Raw genomic sequence first — 24,908 nt, 5'->3', positions numbered from 1 at the left:
TATATACCACATTAACCAAGGAGACTATTGAATACAAGGCTTAAAATTAGCTTGCACTTAGCTTAAGTACTTGAAATGACCATACAACCACCTTTTAAGGTCTGAACTACCTTCCCATTTTGTGCATATGTAGAATCAAGTTGCTGTTTCCATATTTTTATAACATCTGAGGAGATTTTACAGGTAATTTTTCTAGTGCAAACAGGACATATCCAGGGAAGAGTTACTATTTTAAAATTCACTTTGAAAGTTTGCTGGTGAGGAAGGCAGGAGACCTGAGAGGAGGAAACTGCCTGTCAAGACTTTACTCATCACATTTTTCTAGGAGGCATGTTCCTGGCTTGACTAGTACTTTGTCCCTCAAGAACTTGAATGGACTAGTCTCCAGTCATTTTTGGTGCACACATTCCTATGTTAAGACTTGTGTTACCTGTGCTTCACAGAAAACCTGGCTTTTATAGCACATACACTCTTGAGTTCACTACATTTCCACTATTCTCTGCTGTCCCCCTATCCCAAAGTCCTGAGCCTATGTCAAGTCTTTCATCATAGGTCAAGTTCTTCTTAGGCCCTGCCTTGCCTCTCTCCCACCTTTGACCTAACAAAGGCTACTGGGCCTAGAATTGAAATATTAGTTGTGAAACTTTTGGTGGTGATGCACCAACTGCTACAACCAGCACTACCAGTGTTTGCTTCAGTATCGTTCTGGTTAGACTCTTGTAAGTTGAATGAAGAAATAAGAAAGCATCTTAACATGGCCCTCAAAACTATACAAACTCCGTAAGATTTTCAAACTTTATATCTTGAACAATGTAAGTTAACAGGAAAAAGTCAAATGACAATTTTAATAGACTTTAAAACGGTGTACAAGTATATAAAACACTGGTTTTGTATTTCAAAAGTTGGAGGAAGATATCCAGTCATTCAACAGTCTACAAAACATATGCCAGTAGATTACATAAAAGACTATGTACAATATAAAAAGAGCTGAAAACAGTCTTCACTGTAAAAATAATTTAAAACAAATTTTTCAATTTAAAATATCATCTATAGCACAAACACACATCATGCAAATGGAAAACTAAATATACTGCATTCTTTAGTGTAGCCAAATAAATTCAGACTGAAACATCTTTTAGGTAGGGAAATGGCCATTCAATAAAATTTCTCTCTCTGGCAGTAATGGTCCTAGCTGGGTATTTTATGCTTAAAGAACAGCTATATTTCAAACCCTTTTTTAAAATTGTAATAAATACTAAAGCAACATAGGAATACTTTATATTTGGGAATAATGTGGGGGGGAAGGTCTGGAAAATAAATTGCTCTGTGCAATTTTATAAAGTATGAATTTTTTGAAAGGCTAGAAGCTTCTGCAGCTGAGAAAAGTTTGATCTCTAGTTTTAAGGCAGGCTAAGCTTTTAAATAAAGATGTTACAGGAACTAACTTCATTAACTATTCTGCTATTACAAGTTACATCATGTTCATCTTCATAATACTAGGCTAGCAGTTTGGTGTCTATTACACCAAATCCTCCCAACAGGAGACATGTACTTACTGGCTGAGTTATAATTAACATCTTAGTACTTTGGAACTGTAATCAGGGGCCTGTTGCTCTCCTCATTAGTGGAAAAGAAAAGCAGCAGTCCAAAATATTACACTCTTCCCAGTTGAAGTACCATTATTATAGATTCATAAGGGCTCTGCATATTCACATCTTGGCAGTTTAATACTTGTGGGAAAGAATCAATGTAAGCTCTACCACAGTGATATGTATTTAAACAACAATGGCAAATATTCTTGAAACTAAGGGTACCCAGGCAGGCACTATTGTCTCTAAAGCAATTGAAACATTTCCAAAGCATTTATTTGTTTTTCAGATTAGTTTTAGGAGCCAATATAGACATTACTACATGTCCACAGGAAGTACAAAAGCCATCTTCATTTCAACAATACAATATTCCTGAAATTCTTAGCACCAAGTCTTACTTTAAAAAGCAAAGACAACTGAGTGCTCTCCCACATATTGCTGACTTCCTTCTACACACACTGCATGTTACGAGATTTTTAAAAAGTTAGCTGCCACAAGTTTTGGAAAATGCCAGTGTTTAAAAATAGGTAATTGTGCTAATAAAGAATCAAAAGTTTAGCAGAACAGACATTTGAGGAGTTCAGACTATTCAATGTTACAAATAAAAGTGTGAAAATACCATTCTTTGGTCTAGATAAGCTGTTCCCTTTACATTAATTTAACATTCCAATGGCTTTTTGAAAACTTTAAAATGTTGAAACTCACTAGGCAAGAACAAAATTATATATACATAACGGATGTATCATACAAATGAACTTTTAAAAGAAAAGTCTTGACCAACAGGTGATTAAAGATACTTAGTACCCTTCTTTTAAAAAAAGTTAGTGTTGCGTGTACAAGTACAGAAATAAGAAGTTAAAAATTACCCATGAAGAAAAAATCTTATTTTACCAGTCTATAAATATTACACCTTTCTGGTTTCCTTGCTCTGTTGAATTCACAAGTAAACATTCCTTTTGACATGCTAAAAGTTCCTAATGCTGGTGGAACAATTCCTGTACCTGGACAACTATTACATTATGATTTGTTTGATGGATAGTTAATGTCTGTTGCTTCCTGTTTCATGGATATAGCTTCATTAACTGCCTCTTGATCACCTCCATCAACTCCAAATCCAGTTCCTCCAGCTCTCTCATTAACATCAGCATCGTCTTCCAAACCGTTGTAAAATTCTTCAATCTCACTTTCATCCTCCAAGTGTTCTTCTAAACTTGGACTCTGGCATGTTCCACTATCACTGTTACTGCCACAAGAACTAGAGGATAACACGTCATCTTCAGAGTCTGAATATACCTCAGCGCCATGGAAAATATAACGATTTGGTGGTAAAAACAGATACTGATTACCTGAAATATAGTAATAAAAGAGAAATGATAAATGATTCCAAGTTTTCTAACACTAACTTGGTCTGATTGTACGTTCAAGCCCTGCCTTTACCTGAGTATCATTACTAGAGGCTACTACAATAGTGGTCTTTAAAAACAAGCTAAGAGCTCAGTCTTAACTGCAAATCTTAGTTCTGCCACCCACCACTTTTGTGAACTCAGGCAGTTCTGTGCCTATGCCTCAATTTCCTTATCTAGAAAATTAAGCGATTTTCACAACTCTATCAGCTAAGTATGAATAAATTTAGAGGACGATGTTCAATAAAGCTTAATCAAACTCCTTTGAACAGATCTCATGATATTAAATATCCAGGCCAGCCTACATTACTCAATTCATGTTCACCGAATATAACTTCTCTAAAGCACGTATGCCTTCAAGGCACTTGCATTATTTTCATTTAACTTTAGATTATGAACCTAAAATTAAACGTTTTAATTCAGTAATAGCTTCACCATCTATTCAAAAGTGTAGTCTGCAGGCAATGGCATCACCTTAGAGTTTATTAGAAGTTCAATTCTCAGGCCCCACCACTCACCTACTGAACCAGTATTTATTTTTACCAGAGTCCTAGACACATTAAAGTATGAGAAATGCTGATCTAGCACTGGACATTAACCTTTCTTCTCCAACTCCCTCCCAAATTTGCATTCACACTATAAGCTGTGACCTGTGATGGTAAGGAGAATTCCCTCCCTTTTCCTACTATAGGTCCCAGGTTAAGAGCACCTCTTGGTGGGAACCTTAAACATTAATGATGAAATGTTTTCTACCACTAAATTCACAACAAGTAACTTCGAACTTAAGTCTGTTTCTACACATGATAAATGTCATTTATTTAATGCACCACATCCCAGACTAATTCACAAAAACCTGGCTACTAACATAGCTGAAGTGACATGTCATCTGCCAAGCATACCCAGGTTTGTCTTCAAAACAGCTTTCAAACTTTATACCCCATCATGACCCAAGTTCTCACTTTGAAACAACCTAGTATGTGTATAAGAATTCTGATCTGAACCCACAAAACTGACTTCACAGTCCACTAACATCACAAATTGGCAGTGTGAAAACCAATTATTTCCCTCGGTTTTGGGAGAAAGTATTTGTCAGTTTTCTAAGCCACTAGTATTAATTTCCATGATTGGAGGAGGGAGTACCTTTATTCTAGCTAACAGAAAAGCCCATTTGGCACTTAATATGTCTTCTAAGGGGTCCCGAGGGTGTGCATAGTTTTGGCCCATGCTTCTAAAAATGTTTCATTCTGCTCTATCCCCCATGATGAACAGAATAATCTATTATTTCTGAACCCAAGAATCCTATACCTGTTTTTCTTATTCTTGGGAACCATCAAGACAGACTCAGTTTGCTTCATACATGCTCCTCCTTTCTCCTTTTCAATCTGACCTCACCAACAGAAATCATGGTAAACAAAAATAAATTAACTCTAGTGTGGTATGGGAGCCCAACTCTTGGTTTTGGCTCAGGTCATGATCTCATGAGCTCCAGCCCTGCATAGGGCTCTGCACTGATAGCACGGAGCCTGCTTGGGATTCTCTCCCTCCCTCTTCCTCTGCCCCTGCTCCGCTTGCTGTCTCTCTCAAAATAAAATAAATTAAAAAAAAAAAAAAACTAGCGTGGTCATTTGTTTTTTAACAGCTGCAATTTAACAGCTGCACTCTACACCAGTTATCTTTTTTAATCCTCACAATGTTAACGTGTATGCTATTTTATTCCTATTTTACAAATGAAAAAAAACAGGTTAAATAACTTTGCCCACAGTGAATCTGAGACAACTGGGTCTGATACCAAAGCCTGTACCTTTTAAGGCCTAAATTGGTAGGGAAAAATCTAGAGACTGCTCCAGGTTTAATTTTTGTTTCCTGGGGCAGAGAGTTTTCTGTATTTGACCCATCTGTCAAAAAGATACTCAAAGAAGGGGTGCCTGGGTGGCTCAGTACATTAAGTGTCCAACTCTTGATTTTGGCTCAGGTCAGATCTGATGGGTTCATGAGATCGAGCCCCGTGTAGAACTCTGAGCTGACAGTGTGGAGCCTGCTTGGGAGTCTCTCCTCCTCCCAGTCTCGTGCATGCTCTCAAAAAAAAAAAAAAAAACCAAAAAAAAAACACCTCAAAATCTCCAGTGCAAAAGTCTTCCAGTACATAAGCAGACTTTGTATATGATACCAGTATTTACCTGACTAAACAGAACAATTTTTCTACTTCTGATTCTTGCCACATTTGTAAATACAAGCATTCTTGTATGCTTTTTCTAATTTCTCTTGGCATATGTCCTTTACTTTTAACTCTCCACATACCATTCAAGACCAAAGTCAGAAATTAGGTTTTTTGCAAAGCCTTCTATAACCTAATTCTTTCCAAGTAGCATCTATGTTTCCTAATATCACCTACTTTTGTTTAATCAGCTATTTTTATAATTATACACAAACATCAATATATTGATCACTGTATATTCAGAACTTACTACAGTGTGCCTGGTATGGAAAAGGTACAAAGGCTTACTATTCAACTGAACTAAAATTCACTTATGGTAAATGATTATAACTCACAATACATTGGCCTAAAATGTCAGTTTACCCCATGGGACTTAATGTTTTAAGTTGTACAAGATTGTTACATCTAAGTTAGTGTGTGTGTGTGTATATTTACATTTATTAAATTAGGATGTTTCACCCTACTACTTGGTAAAGAGTTCCCATGAGTCAAAACAGGGTATTTCTATACACTATTTGCTAACAATGAAGTAACAGAAAGGGAAATTAAGTAATCCCATTTACAACTGCGTCAAAGACTAAACGACTAAGAAATAAGTTCAACCAAGGAGGTGAAAGACCTGTACTCTGAAAACTGGAAGACACTGATGAAAAGAAACTGAAGACAAATTTAAAGACCTCCTACGTTAATGGATTGGAATTAATATTGTTAAAATGTCCATATTATCAATAAGAATCTACAGATTCAATACAATCCCTATCAAAATACCAATAGCACTTTTTCACAGAACTGGAACAAATAATCGTAAAATGTGTGTGGAACCACAAAGACCCTGAATAGCTAAAGCAATCTCAAGAAAGAACAAAAACTGGAAGGGGGATCATGCTCCCTGATTTCAAAGTATACTACAGAGCTATAGTAATCAGAAGAGTATGGTATTACCACAAAAATAAGACACACAAATCTATGAATAGAATAGAGAGCCCAGAAATCAACTCAGACTTAAATGGCCAATTAATGTATAACAAAGAAGGCAAGAATATGCAATGGGGAAAAAGTTTAGCCAATCAATGGTGTTAAGAAAACAAGACAGCTACATGCAAAAGAATGAAACTCCACCACTTTCTCATACCACATACAAAAATAAACACAACTGATTAAAGATCTAAAAATGAACTGGGACTACATCAAACTAAAAAAATTAATTTGCACAGTGAAGGAAACAAAACAAAAAGGCAACCTGAGTGGGAGAAGATCCTTGCAAATGATGTATCCAATAAGGGGTTAATATCCAGATTATATAAAGAACATACAGCTCAACAGCAAAAACACCCAACCCAATTAAAAAATGGGCAGAGGCCACGAATAGGGGCACCTGGCTGGTTCAGTCAGTGGAGCATGCAACTCTTGATCTCAGGGTTGTGAGTTTCAGCCCCACACTGGGTGTAGAGATTAGTTAAAAAATAAAATCTTAAAAATACGGGCATAGGCCCCAAATAGACATTTTCCAAAAGACGATATACAGATGGCCAACAGACACATGAAGACGCTAAACATCACTAACCAGAGAACTGCAAACTGAAACTTCACTGAGATCACTTAACACCTGTCAGAATGGCTAATTATCAAAAAGACAAGAAATAACAAGTGTTGCCACAAATTTGGAGAAAAGAGTACCCTCATGAAGTGCTGGTAGGAATGTAAACTGGTGCAGCCACTATGGAAAACAGTATGGAGGTTTCTCAAAAAGTGAGAAATAGAAAAATCAGAAATAAAAATAAATCTGGCAATTCTACTTCTGGGTATCTTCCTTAAGAAAGCATAAACACCTATTTGAAAAGGTATGTGTATCCCTGTGTTCACTGCAGTATTTATTTACAGTAAGATATGGAAGCAACCTAAATGTCCATCTATACATGAAAGGATAACGTTGTTCTGTATACGTACAAAGGAGTATTACTCCGCCACAAAAAAGAATAAAATCTTGCCATTTGCAACACAGATGGACCTAGTGGGTATTATGCAAAGTAAAGTAAGAGAAAAACAAATACCATATGGTTTCACTTATATATGGAATCTGAAAAACAAAACAGACTCATAAAAACAACTGGTGATTGCCAGAAGGGAAGGGAGGGTGGGGTGTTGTAATAACTTTGTATGGTGACAGACAGTACTACACTTCTCATGGTAAGCATTTCATAAGGTATATAATCACTATGTGGTACACCTGAAACTAATACTGTGCCAACTATATTTCAATGAAAACAAAAAACAGGGTAGATGCTATTCCTAATATTCTGTGGAGAAGGATCAGAGATGTTTCCCGTTCTGAGACAACACAGCCTACTGGTTAAGAGGACATGCTCTGAGGAGAGACCTGGAATCCAATTTGGCTCTTCCATGTCCTAATTATCAACCTCACACAGGGTACTTAACCTCTATGGGCCTCACAGTTTCCCCACCAGCAGGAGACAAGTAGTAATAGTCCCTACCTCATGAGATTAAAATCAGATAATGTATATAAATAAAGCAGCTACCCTACAGTAACCACCCAAATCTGTCATCATTTCTACCAGCTAAAGCTCACCAGACAATGGCAGAGCACAATATATTTCTCAATTTTCTTACCAATTCAATGCTTACCTTCTCATTTCCTGGAGAAAAATGATGTACAGAGAACACTTTAAACACACTATTTCTTCCCCTAGTGTATGTAAGATACTACTGTTTATCCTTTCTCTGGCTTAAATTCTCAACCTTACATTTTCTCTAAACACAATCATCTGTTACATAAAGCTATACACTATCACCTAACCTGCCAAAATTGCTTATTTCTTGCAAATATTTTGTTAAAATAATTATACCTTCAAAACGGTTCAACAGTGCTTCCTTACCATCAAGCCGTTTGCTAATCTGCTCCTTTGCAAGTCTAGCTGGCCAGCACTTCCTCACTGTTTCAGCAATTGAAGTTCTTTCATTTTTTTCCCCAGTATTAGAGTCAACATTCTTCGAATCCGGACTTCCCAGCTGTTCAGTAACACTGTCAATGTTCCTAGTAGAATTCTGTCCTTCCTGTGATTTTTCTTCCATATGATCTCTTGGTTCAGACACCTCAGAATCATTAACATTGCTCTTAGTTGCTTGGTCTAAAAGTGTAACAATCACTGAAGAATCTGGTGGTGAAGTTCTTTCTGGTGAACTTGAGTCTTCTGAAATATTAAGAGGTGTGGGTGGCAACTCTGACAAATGAGCCAACTCTTTTTGTGTTCGTGGAGGTTTTTCAGTAATTTCTGAAAGCTTTACAGGGTTGCAGCAAAGTTTGGCATATTCACCACCTAACCTATGACATAATTCATTAATTATGACATCACAGTCTCCAAGAAGCTCTACATCAAAATGCAGATGAGGCAAAGGTTCTCTATTTATTAGTATCTGAGGCACTTCATGGGGTATGGAACCTAAAAATAAGTGAAAAATGCATTAGAAAAAGGGAAAGGCACTAAGTTACTAAAGCCACAACAAATGTGCAATGCAAAAATCTAACATGCTCCCAATACCAAAAAAGAAACCCACCACCACTACTAAACCAACCCATCACATTCATTAAGATGTCAAATAAACAGATGAGCATTTAAGCATCTTTTTAAAATTTCAGGTCCTGTTTCCCATCACCTGATTACCTCTGAGCAATCTTTTCAGAGTTTTCTACTTTGTACCTCAATTTCCTTGTCTATATATATAACGGGGATAATAATACTTTTTCACAAGGTTGTAGTGAGAATATAAGTCAAATGCATAGAAGGGTTTTTGGCATATAGTGATAGTTATTCTACTGAAATAGCTCCTGGTATAGTGTGAAAATTCAATTTTCCACCATTATATACCTGTGTGTTACATTTTTAAAAAATTACCTTTGCCTATCACCAATACACTATTATACTGCCCCACAGAAAGCTTTTAAGAATTTCTCTGCCTTATCTTTAAAGAGAAAAAAATAACTCAAAAATAAAGGAACTTATTCATTAAATTTCATGTTTTCATTACAAATTATCCTATATTCTGCTTTCAAAGACTTTGACAGCTATTTGAGTTAAAGCCACCACATTTAAGTAGGAAAAAGATGCAGAAAGTTGTAGAGCTGAACTCTTGTTTCTTCCAACTGTTTGCTCTGGGTGCCTATATGACTGCTGAAGTAGGGTCTAATTTAATTATCTGGTTAAAGAGTTTGATATTCTCTTTCTCCCTCGTCTTTTAGGGCACACCTGATGCTACTGAATTAGTCCCTCTATCTTCCTCTCCCTTTTGCTTCCTCGCTAGAGGGAGAAAAGAGATAGTATGAGAGCACATGTTAAATACTCCTGAGGGTTAAAGGGACTTAAATTATATTTGAGCATTTTCATACACACAAACACCCTTATGGGCAAAGCTGATCCACACAGGATAGTAATCCTAAGGCATGACTCTTATTCTTATAAAAACAGACCAATCATAATAAATTCTCTAATGTGAGTATATTACACTTGTATCTAGCTATATATACATTTGAACTTACTGTACCTGAAATCAACTAAATTTGAAAGATGGACAACTATAATCAAATTAAGACTAAAAACACACAGATTAAGATCACACGTTTCCTGAACATATGTAAATCAGCTGAAGCTAACTCTTGTCATATTAAGAACACATTCCACTGAAAAGTTGAACTGTTTCCCTGGTTGGAATTTGACATTACTTCTGTTTTGACAACTCTTCCACCCAACCCCTGCACCAAAGCATCAGATTAACCAATCTTTGTGAACAAAAATGTCACCTAAAAAATAAAACTGGCTCTCTACCACTCTTTCGCCAGGAAGAGAGTAAGATCATTGGGATCCAATGTACAGACCCCACAAACCATGGCAATATATATAGAAGTATTCTCTAAAAATCATCACCAACTTACTTGGAATTAGTGCTACTGGTCTTACTTTCAGGGAAGACCCAATAACAATAAGGAGATCAACTTCATCTTTGTCATACTTCATGGCTCTATGAAACTGCTCTGGTAAATTTTCACCAAAAAAGACAATCTCTGGTTTCATGATAGCAAGTGGTTCATCAGCTGGGCACCTAGGACAACGAGGAACCACCTACATGTTCCAAATTTTGGTTAAGATAGGGAGGAAAAAAGAAAGCTGAAGTTAGAAATAGTCAACATTTACACACTAAGAATGCATTTCAAAATGATAAGTTGAATCACTATGTTGTACACCTGAAACTAACAGAACACTACATGTTAACTATACCAGAATTAAAATTAAAAGCAAATTTAATTAAAAAAAAAAAAAAAAGAATTAGAATTCCCACATAAAAAAAAAAAATTTCAAACTGAAGTATAGAAACCTGTGGAAAGAGCTACATGCTAGAAGTCCTGAGGGAAAAAAAAATAATCAAATAAAACAGAAAAGCCGTGGATAAATAGTAGGGAAAACTGGATACAACCTCAATGGCAATGTCAACTGTCGATTACTTTATTAACATACAGTGAAATAAGATGGTGTTGTTATTGGTGTATGTAGGTATTATAGTATCCATGTGGACCTACATTTGATATTTAAGAGTCCACTGCAGATTAAGAGAAACCAGCATCTGTATATATGTACACACACACAACTTAATCCTTTAAAAAATGTAAGAAATGATTCCATTATAACATTATAACATGATACCCTCACTATGTATGATTAACTATATATGCAGCTAAGTACACAGAATTTATATCTGGATGGTTTTTATTCTCTGCCATTATTTTCTTGCATTTTTTTTGGCAGTGATCATACATGAAACATCTTTTACAATAAATTTTTTAATGTTTTAAAGAATTACCAAGAATTTAAAATTCAAAATCTAACAGGCACTTTTAAAAAGGAAGAGTAAGGATAAACTCTAATAGAGCAAGACTCCACTTACAATTTGCATTTTTATTTTAACTTAGATATTTTATTTTAACTTAGATATTAAGGAGCCTATTTCATCATTTTAGAGACATTATAGAGCAATGTTTCCAACTTAAGGGATTAAAAGTTTCTTGTATATTTCCACATCAGAATTCCCAGTGGTTAACACTCTTTCTGGATCTTTCTGTCCCAGATACTTTCAGAAAAAAAAGAATTTGGAGGCAAAAGAAGAAACAGATCAAAAACAAGCACAATTCCTCAAGTATAGGTGATGAATTACCTGATTAAAAATATCTCCTCGTACAGCTTCACAGTCTACTTTGTATTTACAAATCAAGCAAGAGGCTGTTGCAAAGGAACCTAAAACAACCAATACACACATACTTTATTAAAGGAATATTTCCATTTCTTAAAACATACCACAAAGGTATAAAAGAGAATTAAGACTCCACAGGGGAATCTCAGGGATAATTAAAATACTTATATATTAAATACAGACAGAATCCAATCCTCAATTATCGAGATGTTGATATAGTGACACTTCCTAAAGCTATTCTTTTTTTTGTTGTTTTAAGTGAATTCTAGCCACAACATGGGGCTCAAACTCAGAACCCCAAGATCAAGAGTTACACATTCTACTGAGCCAGGTGAGCACCCCAAAGTTGTTCTTTTTAATAAAATAAACCAACTCCCCCAGAACTAAAACTCTGCAGAATTGAAAGATGACAATTATGTGACCTTAGCCGAATAGCTGTACATTAAAAACAGTTCAGGGGCACCTGGGTGGCTCAGTAAGTTACACGTCTGACTTTTTTTTTTTTTTTTAATGTTTTATTTATTTTTGAGACAGAGAGAGGCAGAGCATGAGCAGGGGAGGGGCAGAGAGAGAGTGAGACACAGAATCTGAAGCAGACTCCAGGATCCGAGCTGTCAGCACTGAGCCAGATGCAGGGCTCAAACTCACAAACTGCAACATCATGACCTGAGCGGAAATCAAGAGTCGGACTGACGGAGTCACCCAGGCGCCCCATGTCTGACTCTTGGATTTCGGCTCAGGTCATGATCTGATTCATGGGACTGCGCCCCAGGTTGGGCTCTGCCCCAGGTTGGGCTCTGCCCCGGCAGTGCAGGGCCTGCTTGGGATTTTCTCTCTCCCTCTCTCTCAGAATAAACACATTTAAAAAAACAAAAAGTTTAGATTTGTAAGAAAATGGTCTGTTCCTACTTGTTTTAAAAGTCTTCTAAATTTCAAAATTCTATACAGCTTAACTACCCTGTTCCTATAGTTTCATACCCTAAAGATGTCATATTTTCCTTACATAGCTAGTATTACTTTGTAACCAAAAAAGGTTATTTAGAAGAATTTAATGGAATACAACGGATACTCCTTTTGAAACACAATAGAACACTGATCTGGTATTTTGTACAATTAAGTATCAAGGCCAATACTTCTGGTTTCATTTTTTTGCATTCTACTTTTTAAAATTTATCTACTATTGATCAGTTAACATGACTAAATAAATCTCCATTCCTGGATGGTAGCCTACTTTCTAATCCTATTTTTTCCTCTAAGACTAACTAAATAACAGAAAGCAATTCTGAAGTTTACGAACCATGACACTGAATTATCCTTTGGATTCCTGCAACCTGTTCCAGTGTATCTATGTTCTGAGTATAGTTCCGAAGCAGTTTTCCTTCCTTATCTGACAAGGCTATGAATTTGTGACAGAGAGATGGTTGGAACTGTCCAGGATATATTTCCTACATAATGCAAAAGGTAGAAAAAATATTACATTAAAGAAATAAGTATAACACACATGTCACATTTAGGTTTAACCAAAAACTACCATGATAGCCCCCATGTATAAATAAATTAAAAAACAGTACATGAGCATCTCAAAGCATCTAGATGGTTGCTACACACACCTATAAAAGGATTGCTGCTGTAATATGTATAAAACTCAGCAATTAGTGAACTTGGCCCCTTGAAGGAAAAAGTCAACCATAAGCATCTCTAATAAATGTTAATAGATATTTTAATAAAAGAAGAAATATACACCTGAGAATATATCTAAATTTTGTTGGCTGCAAATTCAGGTTTGTTTTTTGTTGTTTCCTCTTTTTAAGGAAAAAGAAAAGTTTAAGTTGAAATTAAAGTTATCAAAGGTATGGTGACTTCTTTTAAAAACTAAAAAAGGCACTGTCAACACAATATTAAAAGTTGTTTATTCATCATTCATTATAAATATCAACCTGTTGGAAGTTTAAAGCTAAAGTTTTAATTCCTTACCAAAATTGTTTTCCTTCCACTGCACAGGCACATACTGGTATAGTATAGAGTTGCTCATGAATGCTGAGTTGCTGGATTTTGTGTGTGTGTTTTTCCCCCCAAATAATGCTTCAATGCTGTTTCTTCTTTAAAAACAAAGAATTCAGATATACACATGGCAAAAAGATCAGAGAAAAAGTATCAATTTTGGTCCTCTCAACTTTTGACAGTGTTTTTATTAAATTTCATTTAGTAAGTGACTATGGCAAAGGAAGTTTCTTCTCTACTTTTTTCTTTAAAGTAGTAATGCTACCTACTTCCTTACCATTCATTACAGCCTCCAACGTATTACAATGCTAGCAAAAAATCAGACACAACCGTATGTCCGTCAATAGGGGACCGGTTGTAGAAATATAGTACATCCATAATAGTGGAGTATGCAGCCATTAAAATGAATGTGAGAGGTCTAGATGTACTGACCTGGAAAATGGTCCTATGACATGTGAAAAAAAGCAAGTTAGTCACCAGTGTGTATAGTTTTGTTTTTGTTGTTTTGTTATTAAGCAAAAACGGTATTTATATGCACATGTATATGCTCATATAAACATCAAGAAAAATACAAACAAGCTATAAATAGAGGTGGGGAAACTTTCAACTTCTGACATTATACAAAAGTTTAAGAACTTTTTAAATGTTAATCTACTTAACATTTCAAATAAAACATCTACAGGGATACCTTTTACATAAAAATAATAAGCAAATCTCATTACAAAAACTACCATGTACATGTCCATAAGCAACTGAAAATACTATACAAAATCCAAAAACTTTGCCTCGCATTCAAAATTTTCTCATGAATTTCAGGGACAATTTTTCAATGTAAGAAACAGACAATGCATATAGAAAGAAGTATCAAGTGAAGGGCTTATTAAAGCCATGTTTCATAGAAAATCGAAAGCTACATTATGCTTTGAACCACTGGACTGTGCTATACTAACCACTGTTTTCTCCCCATGATGCCTTGTTTTAGTACATTTAAAGGATTAAACATCATAGTGGCTTACTAAGCTCTCTCTGGAAATGGCTGTTAAAAGTATTTGTACAAAAAAAAAAGTTTTTACAACAAATACTACAATATGCTAGGCTACAAACAAAATAGGCTCTAAAATAATGACAGTGAGAACAGCATGCCAAACTCATGATATAAACAAATGACTACCTCCAGCACATGCTGGGGAACAAGAGTACTAAGACTCGACCTTCCTGGATTGACCTTTCCTGTGCCTTATCATCCCCTATTCCCTCTATTTTTTAAAGCAGGCTCCACACTATTTATTATAATGCTGCAGACCAGGCTGAAGACTGGGTTTTTACATTTTAATGGGTTGGAAAGGTAACCAAAAATGACAGCATTCCTGTATCATCCACAAAGAAAATCACATTTACTACTCAGCCATATACTGAATAGGTTTGTGGACTCTACTGTAGACATATACATCCCCATTTTGCATATGAAAAATCTAAAGCACAGAAATAACTTGCCAAATGTCACAAGAGGCAGTACGTAGCAGAGCTATCATTCAAACCCAATTTTGACACCTAAGTGTGGCTCTTAACCAATAATGCATACTGCCTTTTTAATTTTCAATCTCTTGACATCACGTTTCCTACTTCTTTTAAGCTAATATGCACCACTGCTATTAGGTATTCCAAGCTAGTCTAGTAAGAATAGTAAATACAATTTGGGGTGCCTGGTTGGCTCAGTCAGGCGTCCAACTCTTGATTTCTGCTCAGGTCATGATCTAACAGTTCATTAGTTTGAGCCCTACATTGGGCTCTGGGCTGACAGTGCCAAGCTTACTTGGGATTCTGTCTCTCCCTCTCTCTCTGCCCCTCCCCTGCGTGTATGCACTCCCTCTCTGTCTCAAAAATAAACCTAGAAAGTATATATACTTCGGGGCGCCTGGGCAGCTCAGTCAGTTGAGCATCTGACTTCGGTTCAGGTCATGGTCTCACAATTCATGAATTTGAGCCCCACATTGCGCTCGCTGCTGTCAGCACAGAGCCAGCTTCAGACCCTCTGTCTCCCTCTCTGCCCCTCCCCCACTCTCTCAAAAATAAAAAAAACATTAAAAAAACACACTTCATTTTGCACAACTTTGGGATTACAGCAAGCTGGAATTCCAATCACCTTCTAACTTAAAAACACTCTTCAAGAATCCATGATCTCTCCACAAACCAGTGCAGAAAAGCAGCCCAATCGGAAAAAACAGCTAAGAACAAACAGGCAATTCAAAGATATACACGTGGTCAGTAGTGAAAAGCATTCATCCAGGGGCGCCTGGGTGGCTCAATTAGTTAAGCTTCCAACTTCTGCCCAGGCCATGATCTCACAGTTTTTGAGTTCGAGCCCCACATCAGGCTCTGTGCTGACAACTCAGAGCCTGGAGCCTGCTTCAGATTCTTTGTCTCCCTCTCTCTCTACCTCTCCCCCACTCATGCTTTCTCTCAAAAATAAATGAACATGAAAAAAAATTTAAAAAAAGTATTTATCCACACTAATAAACAAAAACAAAACATTAATATAAGAAGATGCTAATTTTTATCTATTAGATAGTTTAAAATGCCTTAAAAACAACTCTAGATAACGACTAATAGAACTAATTAAATATATTGTGGTACAACTATTAATACTATGCAGACTTTTCTTAAAAATGAGGTATATCTGTTAAGTGCCTTTGTGAAACTATTTCCAATATTAAGTAGTACAAACAAAAGCAAGGTAGAGAAAAGGGTGCATGACTGTTGGTAATTATTTTTAAAATGTTGGAAAATTACAATAATGCCCTTCTCCTATATATAAAAACAAGTTTACTCATTCTTCTTCCTAGAAAGATACCCAAGAATACATCTTATGATGGTAGTAACCTTTGAAGAACGAGAGGTAGAGAGGACTGAAGGGGGAAGCCAACTAAAATATGTGTTTTACTGTTAGAAGCAATTTTTAAACCCTAAATACAACAAACCCACACTCCCACACACACTTTTTGAAAAGTATTTTAATGCTAATGAAGTATCGTGGAGGATTTTTGGGTGGGTAGGGAGCAGGGGCATGCTTAAATCAGCCTTTTTATTTTTTATTTAAAAAAAAAATTTTTTTTTACATTTATTTATTTTTGAGAGACAGAGCATAAGTGGGGGAGGGGCAGAGAGAGAATGAGACACAGAATCTGAAGCAGGCTCTAGGCTCTGAGCTGTCAGCACAGGGCCTGATGCAGGGCTTGAACTCATAAAATGTGAGATCACGACCTGAACCAAGGTCGGATGTTTAACCGACTGAGCCACCCAGGTGCCCCCTAAATCAGCCTTCTAATACCCTTCTGATAGGAGTGTATCTTATTCCACCTTTCCAGGTAGCAGTGAGACAAAACATATCAAGACCCTTAGCAATTTCACGTTCGGGAATTTATCCTTAAGAACATTGGAAACATACCAAAAAGGGCAATCAGAGCAACACTGTTTACAACAAAAGTAAGCAGGAAGGATTCAAAATGTACTCTTGTGGAATTACAGTACATCACTTGATGAACGTTATGACCATTATATCAGTTTAATAGATAAAAAGTTTATTAAATAGAAAATATAAGGATAAAATAACCCATTTTTATAATAAAAATATAATATATATTTCAGCTATAAAACTATATTTACATTTATACACAGGCAACCCACATACACATAGGTATTAAAATTGTCTTCAGATAAATGGGGCTGTGGCTTTTTTTTGGGGGGGTTGCATTTTATTATTTTTAGATAATGAGCTAGTTTTAAGATTCCTTAACTTTATAACTACAGAATCTCTTATGTTTGCACATTATCAATAAAGTGATAATTTATTGAATAAATATAAAGACACAAGTTTGGAATTAAGTTCATAAAAATTCAGTTCATATTTCTCTACTTTTTCTTGATTTTTAAGTGCTTTAGGGTAAAGAATATTCACTGAATTCAATATAGGATAGCATCTATACTCTCTGAACACAGTCCTTTTTAACAACAAAAAGTTATTTACATATCCTCAGTTTCACCTTAAATCTTAATATAACCATTCATTTTGACCATACCAGTGAATTATTTTAGACTCCTGAGAACCTTGACAACTCATTATCATTCCAAACCCTTACTATGCAGGAGGGTAATGGTTCAGAACATAGCTATACAGCTTTAACGTTGGGCTTAATTATTCCTATATACAAGAATTCAAAGAGATAACCACAGGTAGACAGACACACTGTAATACAGCTGTGCTCAAACACAGAGCAATTATACAGGGGGTATTTGGCAATGTCTGGAGGCATTTGATTGTCAAGACTGGGAGTGAGAGTGTTATTAATAGCATTTAGTGGGAGGAGGCCAGGAATGATGCTCCATATCCTACAATACATAGGAAAGCTGACAGCAAAGAATTACCCACCCCAAAATGTCAATAAGTTGAGAAACTGCTCTAATGGGCCAGTAACCTCTTTAACACACTTCTCTTTTACTTGGAATTTCTTGTCTAAAAGAAATCTATGTTTCTTCTCAATAATTATATACAACCAATGCCTCCATACATGTGTAGAAATTCTTTCCTTCCAAAATGTCTAAATTTCACCAGTAATATTTCCTCTCTTCATGGCTTCATATTAAATTCACTTTCTCATAACTGACAAAAATCATAAGCTGATTTTATGAACTTTCTGCCAAGTTAGAAAAACTGGTAAACAATTTTATGTTAAGAGTATTTATGTAGTATTTTAAGAATCTAGTAAAATACTGTGCAATATTTACATACCCTCCCCACCCACATTTTTATGTTTTTCATTCTTTGTCCCTACTTATTTCCCCTTAAGCTTTTTCCTATTCATTTTGTAGACCCAAATTAACTCAGTCTTTTACCATTACATCAATTGCTTTTTTTCCCCTGTATTAACTAATACACACAAATTCTCAAAACTTTTATAGAAGTGAAAAATGCTGCCTCTCCACACCTTTCTCCCAGGTGGCACAAAAGATGTACACAGAAACATTATAACACATTAACAGTGTGCCATTTTTACTGTAACTCACTTATTTTCTCTTATGCATGGTCTAAATTTCTATTAAGTGTATTTTTGAAAGTCCCTACCATGTATCTTTATCAGAGTAATTCTTAATTATTTCTACAGATTCTTATATATCAAAGCTAATTTAAGCTACAACTGAGTACCCAGTCTGTATATGAGACAACAAAGGTTTCTTACCCTTGCTATTTCTATTCTCAGTTACCACATTTTCCATGTGTCAGGTTACTACTTTACTAGGCAACTTAATATATACTTAAGATAGGGAAAAAAGCTGACCAGTTAGTTTGGGCAACATGTTTTCTCTCAGAATAGAATTTAAAGCAAAAGTCTAGTGAACATTATATAAATGCAGTAGTGAATCAACTTTTATCATCAAATATAAGATCAAAGTAATTTCTAGTTACTTGCTGGCCCTCTAAGTGTTGATTTCTGCCAACTAGAGCTATTAGAACGTGAGTGTCCTAGGTCCAATTCAAGAAACCTATAATTAAGTGATATTTCATTGTTCTTCAAAATCATGCAGTAGTACCACTAGCACTGGAACATGAGAGCTTTTCCAAGTTATAATAAATAGACCATATGGTTTGAAAGTATCACTCTTTAATTAAACTACAGGTTCCTTTAACTTCTAGATTTATGAAAAACTAGTCAATAATACAGAAGACCCTAACCAAATATAATGAAGTTTAGCGATTAACAATTTTATAATTTCTTTCCATAAGACTATAGAATAAAAAAATAAAAGTTTTTTAATGACTCAAATCTCCTGGGCATGGTATAATGTAATTATCAAACTTTATACTCTACAAGAGGACTGCCCAACAGAAATATGTGAGCCATGTACACAATTCAAAATTTTCTAGTAATCACATTAAAAAGCATGAAATTATAATTTTTGACACAATATATCAAAAGATTACTTCCACACATAATATTTGTTATGATATATTTTCTATTTTTTCCATACTACGTTTCCAAAATCTGGTATGTCTTCCACACTTACATCACATTTCAATACACTTAAGTACCAAGAGCCATTTGTGGCTAGTGGCTTCTCAACTAGACAGTGCAGCCCTAGAGACTCTAGAGCAAAATAAAGCAAATGACTAAAATGCAACCTAAGAATCTTCACCCCTAATCACAATTTTTTTAGGCAAATCCTCATGTGTTAAAACCTGACTACTATAAAACACACCTAAACAGAGATTACAATGCTTATGACCCATAAAAAATATTAAAAATCAAAACAGTGATGTTACTTTCATATGGTTTACTAACTCTAAAACAGTCTGAGTAATGTAAAGGCCATTACTAAAGTGCAGATTTGAAAAATATGAAATAATTTCTTCTTTAAACATAAGCCCAGTCCTAAAATGAAAATTAAATGATAGCCCGTTCTGGGAAGAAGGAAATTCTGACTGAAATAACTTTATTTCAGTGATCTTATCCTACCACAGTCCTAGTGCCCAAATAGCAGACAATGAATGATAAACTTAAGAACACTAAATGTGAATAAAATCTGTTTTCACAAAAAAAGACCAAAGAACAGCTAGAAGACTTCATAGTACCTTTGCAAACTTGAAGAAAGGTCTTGGATCTTTTCTGAAATATTCAATATCAAACATTGCTTGAGGGTCTGGAAGGTCTGGGAAGTCTATTGCAAGGCGAGCATAAATACCATCTCTTGACCTGAAGTCAGGTATTCCACAAGAAACAGAAACCTGAAATATGCATGGCATAATTTGTACAATTAAATCTTTTACCTCTATATTTATAATTACTAATTCTTTCATCACATAAGTAGGGAAGAACTGAAAAATATTTTACTTTAAAATTTATTTTGGGGGAGGGGTGCCTGGGTGGCTCAGTCAGTTAAGCATGCGACTTGTTTTTGGCTCAGGTCATGATCCCAGGGTCTTGGGATTGAGCCCTGCACTGGGCTCCATGCTCTCTCTCTCTCTCTCCCTCTGCCCCTGCCCTCCACACACTCTCTCTCTACAACATTAAAAAAAAATTTGTTTTGGGGAACAAAAATACTGTCCTACTCTAATTTCAAATTCAAATAAAAACAAAACAACCAGTATAATGAAAATCCACCACATTTTCCATTCATAGTGGAGTAAGGAATTTTAAGTCAGGCTATTTTTCTTTTCAGGCTAATTTCAAACCTTTAAGCATTTAACCAACAAATTAAAGCAACTGCAATTTGAGAACAGAGTAAACCATTTCAAATTATTTTAACTAGAAAGCAGGCAAGATTTTCTATCACAGTCAAGTATTTCCAAAAACAAAAACCAAAAAACTGTCATCTGGTCAGGGTTCTACTTCAAGAATATTAAATTACTGTATTTTCTTTAAAAACTCTTATCATAGGGGAACCTGGATAGTTCAGTTGAGCATCCAACTCTTGATTTCAGCACAGGTCCTGATTCTAGGGTCATGGGATCAAGCCCCATGTCAGGCTACTCACTTAGTGTGGAGCCTGCTTGAGATTCTCTCTTTCTCTCTGCCCCTCCCCAAATGTTTGTTTATTTTTGAGAGAGACAGAGCACAAACGGGGAAGGGGCAGAGAGAGAGAGAGGGGCAGAGAGAGAGAGAGGGAGACACAGAATCTGAAGCAGGCTCCAACTCACAAACCGCAAGACCGTGACCTGAACCGAAGTGGACACTTAAACTGACTGAGCTACACAGGCGCCCCTTCAGTATTTTAATTCTTAATGGACACTTCAAACAAGGATTTCAGAAGTTAACTTCTTGTTTCACAATTTTATAAGAGTTGACTCCATTTTGACCTCAAAGTAAAACTAACTAGTCTAAATCACATCTGGGAACAAAGCAAAACGATACTTGATAATCATTTATGATTAACTAGCACTCTGCCTTAACTCAAAATGGCAAAAAGCAGGACTGAATTTTACTCCAACAGTTGCCCTAGGTCACTACTTGTAACATATTCTGTATTCAACACACAATAAGAGCCTTAGGTAGCTAGTTAAGTGTGAACCCAAAGTAGGGCAAATGAAAAATGCCAAGCCACCACAATCACATCACCTTAAACTAAAATGGAAGGGAGGTAGGAACCTGTTGCCTTCCCAACACTGTAATTTTACTTGTGAATACCAATTAGGTTCCCAGTTTCCCCATAAAGATGGAACAAATACCCAATTTTTCCATCAAACTCTGACACATTTTATGCAAATAGACTTCCCTGCATCTCCTTTAGGAGCTGTAGTATAATGTAAGGAAAAATGTTGCCTTAACTCCACTTAGTTACGAGGTTAACAAACAGAAACAAATCTTATTTAAGGTTGTTAGAGAGGTTTTTAAAGAACTAAACCAATTTAACAACTGCTACTGCACCTTTTTAGTAGTTTTCAAACACAAATGCCCATTATCATGTCAGGATAAATTCTTCTACACAAGAAAAATGTTTCTTAATTAGAAAAGACTTAATTAAGAAGTATCATACACCACCTCCCCCTTTAACCAATGTTATATACATCTTACATACCCCAGCTCCAGTTAGAACTATTATTTTTTTGCACTCTTGTAATAATTTCACAGCATCTTCAATTGTATTAATATCTTTTCTTTTTTTCCTTTTTGGTGGTTCTGAAAGGATATTAATAACAATCTGCCACAGTGTCATATCATCCAATTCAGGTGGAGGAATTGTTTCTGGTAATAAATCTTTAAGAATTGTTCGAGGATCTGTGCCAATCATGAGATGCTGCTGAACAAAAGTATATGGACCTGTATCAAGAGAAAAAAGAATTAGATCTAATCCACTTCCAAGTAATTCAAAATCTCATTTATTTTCAAGTAATGAATTATCAAACTTTGAAGTTTTTTTGCAAAGTCAGAAAATGCAATATAAAGGTATTTCATTCTTTAGAGCTAGTGCTCAGGGAGATCAAATCCAGAGTTGGGCCTGCCCCTGGAGTTCCTGAATCCAGCCTCATCTCTCCTGTTTCTAAGAAAAAAACCAAAATTCACTCTTCAGATCATTTAGTACTTTTTCTTTCAAAAAAATATTTGTCATGTTAGACTTAAAAAAAAAAAATTACTACGTTAATTTGATCTGGATCAAAAGACTACCAACATTAATTATTCAACTGCTGATAATAATCACCTTCATTTACTGAATATGTATTTAATGTCAGAACAGTCAGTTATTAATTCACATAAATCTTCCCTGAAAGAGGTTTAACAGATAAGAAAACAAACACTGAGGCAGAAACCTCTTTGACCTGGGCCACAGCAACTTCTTACTCAACACGTCTCTGAAGGCAAGGGAAACAAAAGCAAAAATGAACTATTGGGACCTCATCAAAATAAAAAGCTTCTGCACAGCGAAGGAAACAATCAGCAAAACTAAGAGGCAACAGACAGAATGGGAGAAGATATTTGCAAACAACGTATCAGACAAAGGGTTAGTGTCCAAAATTTATGAAGAACTTATCAAACTCAACACCCAACAACAAATAATCCAGTGAAGAAATGGGCAAAAGACATGAATAGACACTTCTCCAAAGATATTCAGATGGCCAACCGACACATGAAAAAATGCTCAACATCACTCATCATCAGGGAAATACAAATCACAACTGCAATGGTATTTAGGTATTTATCCAAGGGATACAGGTATGCTGTTTCTAAGAGACACATGCACCCCCATGTTTATAGCAGCACTATCAACAATAGCCAAAGTATGGAAAGAGCCCAAATGTCCATGGATGGATGAATGGATAAAGATGTGGTATATATACACAATGGAGTATTACTTGGCAATCAAAAAGAATGAAATCTTGCCATTCTTAACTACGTGAATGAAACTAGAAGACATTATGCTAAGTTAAATTAGTCACTCAGAAAAAGACAAATATCATATGACTTCACTCACATGAGGACTTTGAGATACAAAACAGATGACCATAAGGGAAGGGAAGCAAAATAATATAAAAACAGGGAAGGGGACAAAACATGAGACTCTTAAATATGGAGAACAGACAGAGGGTTACCAGAGGGGTTGTAGGAAGGGGGGGGATGGGTTAAATAGGTAAGGAGCATTAAGGAATCTATTCCTGAAATCATTGTTGCATTATATGCTACCCTGGATATAAATTTTTAAAATAATTTAAATTTAAAAATAAAAAAAGAAAACAAACACTGTGAGAGGTAAAATAGTTTGCCCAAAATTACCCACTTAGTAAGTTGCAAAGCCAGAATGCACACCCAGAGCTGCATGCCAAATTTCATGTTCTAAGTAACTTTATAAGTTTCCAAAGCAATTGTTTCTACTTCTGCAATTTCTTTCATGCTTTTTAATCATTTTGAACACCATCATTTGATGAAAACCAAAGGAAAGATAAATGTTAAGTTATGAATAAATAGAAAAGAGTTAGGTTATCCCCTTGAACTATAAAATACTAAGTATGTATTTTAGGAGTTAATTAACTACCAATTTTTAATGCTATTACAAATTATATCCACTTTTTTTTTTTTTTTTAATGTTTTGTTTTCGAGAGAGAGGGACAGCAGGTGGTGGGGGAGGGGCCAAGAGAGAGGGAGACAGTGGATCTGAGGCAGGGTCTGCAAGAACCTGGAACTAAAGAATCCACGAACCATGAGATCATGACCTTAGCTGAAGGTGGAAGCCCAAATGACTGAGCCACCCAGGCGCCCCAACAAATGATATCAAGGTCTAAGTTTCAAATTCTGATTGTCTGTTGCTAATATATAGGGATACAGTTGAGTTTTAATAATGATGACATATCCTACAACTTTCTTCTAATCATTTAACTCTAGTAGTTTTTGACATTTCCATAAAATTTCTACTTAGATAATATGATGTCTTCTGCAAATAATAACAGGTTTCCAACTGCCTTCCTAATGTAGATTCCTTTTATTTTTGTCTATTGTAGTAGCCAGAACCTCCATGATAAAACTGAATAAAAGCAGTAAGAACAAAAAAGAAAAAAAAACTACCAAAATCAAATTTCTATAGCTAAGATCTAGAAAAATACACGGTAATTAACAGAAGTTATGTACAAAAGAGTTCTAAAAATCAATAAAGTAAAGGTACCAGCCCCTAAAGCCCACAGGAAATCTATATATAATTACTATCTTTTAAATGATACATACATTATTGATATTTTGACCATTCATAATTTTTACTGTGAAATTTCTTACATCAGTTTCCTAGTTTGAGTAAACATTACAGACACTAAACAGGAACTAATCACCACTAGTTTAAAGAGACAAGGCACTTTTGAAAGAATGAGAGCACAGTAAGAGAAAGATTTTCAGGATGCTCATAACTTTGGTATAAAAATCTGATAGTGTTCTCTATTTCAGATTACTTTCCCATTTCATCCACATATTTAAT

At 35.4% G+C, this 24,908-nt stretch overlaps 1 protein-coding gene across 3 annotated transcripts in view; it reads right to left on the bottom strand.

Moving 5' to 3' along the window:
- Nucleotides 1-817: 817 nt before the first annotated feature.
- The window catches only part of SIRT1 (sirtuin 1), a 45,834-nt gene continuing 21,743 nt past the window's right edge, over nt 818-24,908 (bottom strand). For 2 of the 3 annotated variants that reach the window (XM_053888529.1, XM_019444333.2), the window contains 7 exons: nt 22,032-22,273; nt 20,089-20,241; nt 12,760-12,907; nt 11,427-11,506; nt 10,153-10,339; nt 8,102-8,665; nt 818-2,935 (listed from right to left, as the gene is read on the bottom strand). In XM_053888529.1, coding sequence (XP_053744504.1) covers nt 2,607-2,935; nt 8,102-8,665; nt 10,153-10,339; nt 11,427-11,506; nt 12,760-12,907; nt 20,089-20,241; nt 22,032-22,273 — 1,703 coding nt within the window. In that variant the 3' untranslated portion in view covers nt 818-2,606. Of the gene's footprint in view, nt 2,936-8,101; nt 8,666-10,152; nt 10,340-11,426; nt 11,507-12,759; nt 12,908-13,436; nt 13,562-20,088; nt 20,242-22,031; nt 22,274-24,908 lie in introns of those variants that run through there. The other variant, XM_019444334.2, reaches the window with a different exon arrangement.

The sequence above is a fragment of the Panthera pardus genome, unplaced genomic scaffold (genome assembly GCF_024362965.1).
Source record: "Panthera pardus isolate Hobbes unplaced genomic scaffold, ASM2436296v1 HiC_scaffold_22, whole genome shotgun sequence".
NCBI classification, from domain to species: Eukaryota; Metazoa; Chordata; class Mammalia; order Carnivora; family Felidae; genus Panthera; species Panthera pardus.
This window is presented reverse-complemented; position numbering and strand designations above follow the sequence as displayed.